The sequence below is a fragment of the Somniosus microcephalus genome, chromosome 33 (genome assembly GCF_052327205.1).
Source record: "Somniosus microcephalus isolate GS21.2 chromosome 33, FLI_Smic_1.0, whole genome shotgun sequence".
NCBI lineage: Eukaryota > Metazoa > Chordata > Chondrichthyes > Squaliformes > Somniosidae > Somniosus > Somniosus microcephalus.
The window spans coordinates 38,141,860-38,144,455 of NC_141019.1; the positions used below are offsets into that span (position 1 = coordinate 38,141,860).

Genomic DNA, 2,596 nt, shown 5'->3' on the forward strand with positions numbered 1-2,596 from the left:
TTATCTGAGGTCTCTGAACTGAGCTCTGCTTCCTTGGAGCTTGGGGTCGCGCTGTCTTGTTTGGGAGCCAGTCGCTCCTGGTTGGTCTCCGCTCCGGTTGACTGGGCTCCGGGGCGCCGGGTCCCGCCGCCCGTCTGGTCCACCGAGTCGGACGTGTCCCCGTTACCGATGGCGGGGTTTTCTCCTGTCAAAGTCGCTGCCCCGCCGCCGGGCGTCGGTCCGGCGTGCGCCTTGTCGATCCGTCGCAGATGCATATCGGGCGCAATTCCGCAGTTGCGCCCGAAGCGGTTGGCGGAATTGCAATCGGATGGTTTCCCCGACCCGGCCGGGTAACCTTGACCGACGCGGAAATAACCAGGGACGCGGATCTCTTTGTCGGCGGCAGTAGCAGACGGCGGCGGGTCTGGCGACAGGCGGTGGTAACGCCCGCCCGCGGCCGGCGCCGAAGTTTCCGGGGCATAGACGCAGCAGCCGTTCTCTTCCTTGACAGGGACGGGGAAGGGGCAAGGCGGCAGCAGCGACCTGGCAACGGGCGGCTCCAGCCGGTAGCTCTTGACCGGCTCGGCCCAGCCGCCCAGTTGGCCCAGGTAAGGGTAGCCGGCGGCCGGGGCCAGCGGGCTGGGGGTGGTCGCCTCCTCCCGCTTGGCCTGGCCGGCGATCAGACCGCAGCTCCGGGGGCCGTAGCCGAACTCGCCCCCCGCCTGCATGTACCCGCCCGACCCGGCGCTGTAGCCCTCGCCTCGAAACCCTGCGACCAAGGGATCCGGCAAGTAAGCATCGGTCGCTACGTTGTTGGGACATGACATTTTCAGAGGGGATTGGGAGGAAGTGAATCGCTACTGTAGGCTGACATCTTTGAGAAGGTTGTTCGGGGAGGGGAGGGCTAGCAAACAAAAATAAGCAACCGAATTATGGATGCATGTCTTTTTTTTGCGCGGTGGGGGGGCGGGGGGGGGGGGGTTGGCGAGGAGTGTGCGGTGGGCGGAAGCGAAGGTTTGCAATCCGACCAGCCAACCCAATGAAATTTGTAAGTGGCCTTGATGCGGGGTAGGCGTCACTGCGGCCAAGTTGATCCGCAGCGGCAGCGGAGGGTGGAGCAACATCGACATCTAGCCGAGAGAGGGGGGAACTGCAGGTAGTGGGAAGACCGGCTCCTCCCTCCACCCCCCCCCCCCGCCACACACACACAGACACAGATACAGACACACAGACAGACACAGACACACAGACACACAGACAGACACACAGACACAGATACAGGCACACAGACAGACACAGACACAGACACACAGACAGACACACAGACACAGACACAGACAGACAGAAACACACACACACAGACAGACAGACACACACACAGACAGACACTCACACACACACAGACACACATACACAGACAGACACACACACACAGACACACACACAGACACACACACACAGACATAAACACACACAGCCACACACACACACAGACAGACACACAGACAGACACACACACACACACACAGACAGGCACACACACACAGACAGCCCCCCCCACACACACAGACAGACACACACACAGACAGACACACAGACAGATACACAGACAGATAGACAGACACAGACAGACACAGGCAGACACACACATACACAGACAGACACACACACACAGACATAAACACACACAGCCACACACACACAGCCAGACACACACACAGACAGACACACACACAGACAGACAGACACACACACAGACAGACACACAGACAGACACACTCACACACACATAAACAGACACACACACACACACAGACACACACACACAGACACACACACACAGACATAAACACACACAGCCACACACGCACACAGACAGACACACAGACAGACACACACACACACACAGGCAGGCACACACACACAGACAGCCCCCCCCCACACACACAGACAGACACACAAACAGACAGACAGACACACAGACAGATACACAGACAGATAGACAGACACAGACAGACACAGACAGACACACACATACACAGACAGACACACACACACAAACACACACACACACAGACAGACACACACACAGACAGACACACACACACACAGACAGACACAGACAGACAGGCACACACACGCACAGACAGACAGACAGACACACAGACAGACAGACACACAGACAGACACACACACAGACAGACAGACAGACACACACACACAGTCACACACACATAGACACACACACAGACACACAGACAGACACACACAAACACACACACACAGACACACAGACAGACACACACAGACACACACAGACAGACAGACAGACACAGACAGACACACAGACAGACAGACACACAGACAGACACACACACAGACAGACAGACACACAGACAGACACACACACACACAGACAGACAGACACACACACACAGACACACACACACAGACACACACACATAGACACACACACACAGTCACACACACATAGACACACACACAGACACACAGACAGACACACACAGACACACAGACAGACACACACACACACACACACACACATGGCTAGGCACAGGCAGTCTCACTAGCTCTCAGCCACCGCTTCCCTTGCGGT

At 57.0% G+C, this 2,596-nt stretch overlaps 1 protein-coding gene across 1 annotated transcript in view; it reads right to left on the reverse strand.

The window, feature by feature from the left end:
• LOC147097191 (homeobox protein Hox-C10-like) overlaps positions 1–2,385 on the reverse strand; it is an 8,249-nt gene extending 5,864 nt beyond the window's left edge. The window contains exon 1 of the mRNA XM_085973081.1: positions 1–2,385. This exon is cut by the window's left edge and continues 11 nt beyond it. Coding sequence (XP_085829207.1) covers positions 1–806 — 806 coding nt within the window. The 5' untranslated portion in view covers positions 807–2,385.
• Positions 2,386–2,596: the final 211 nt, after the last annotated feature.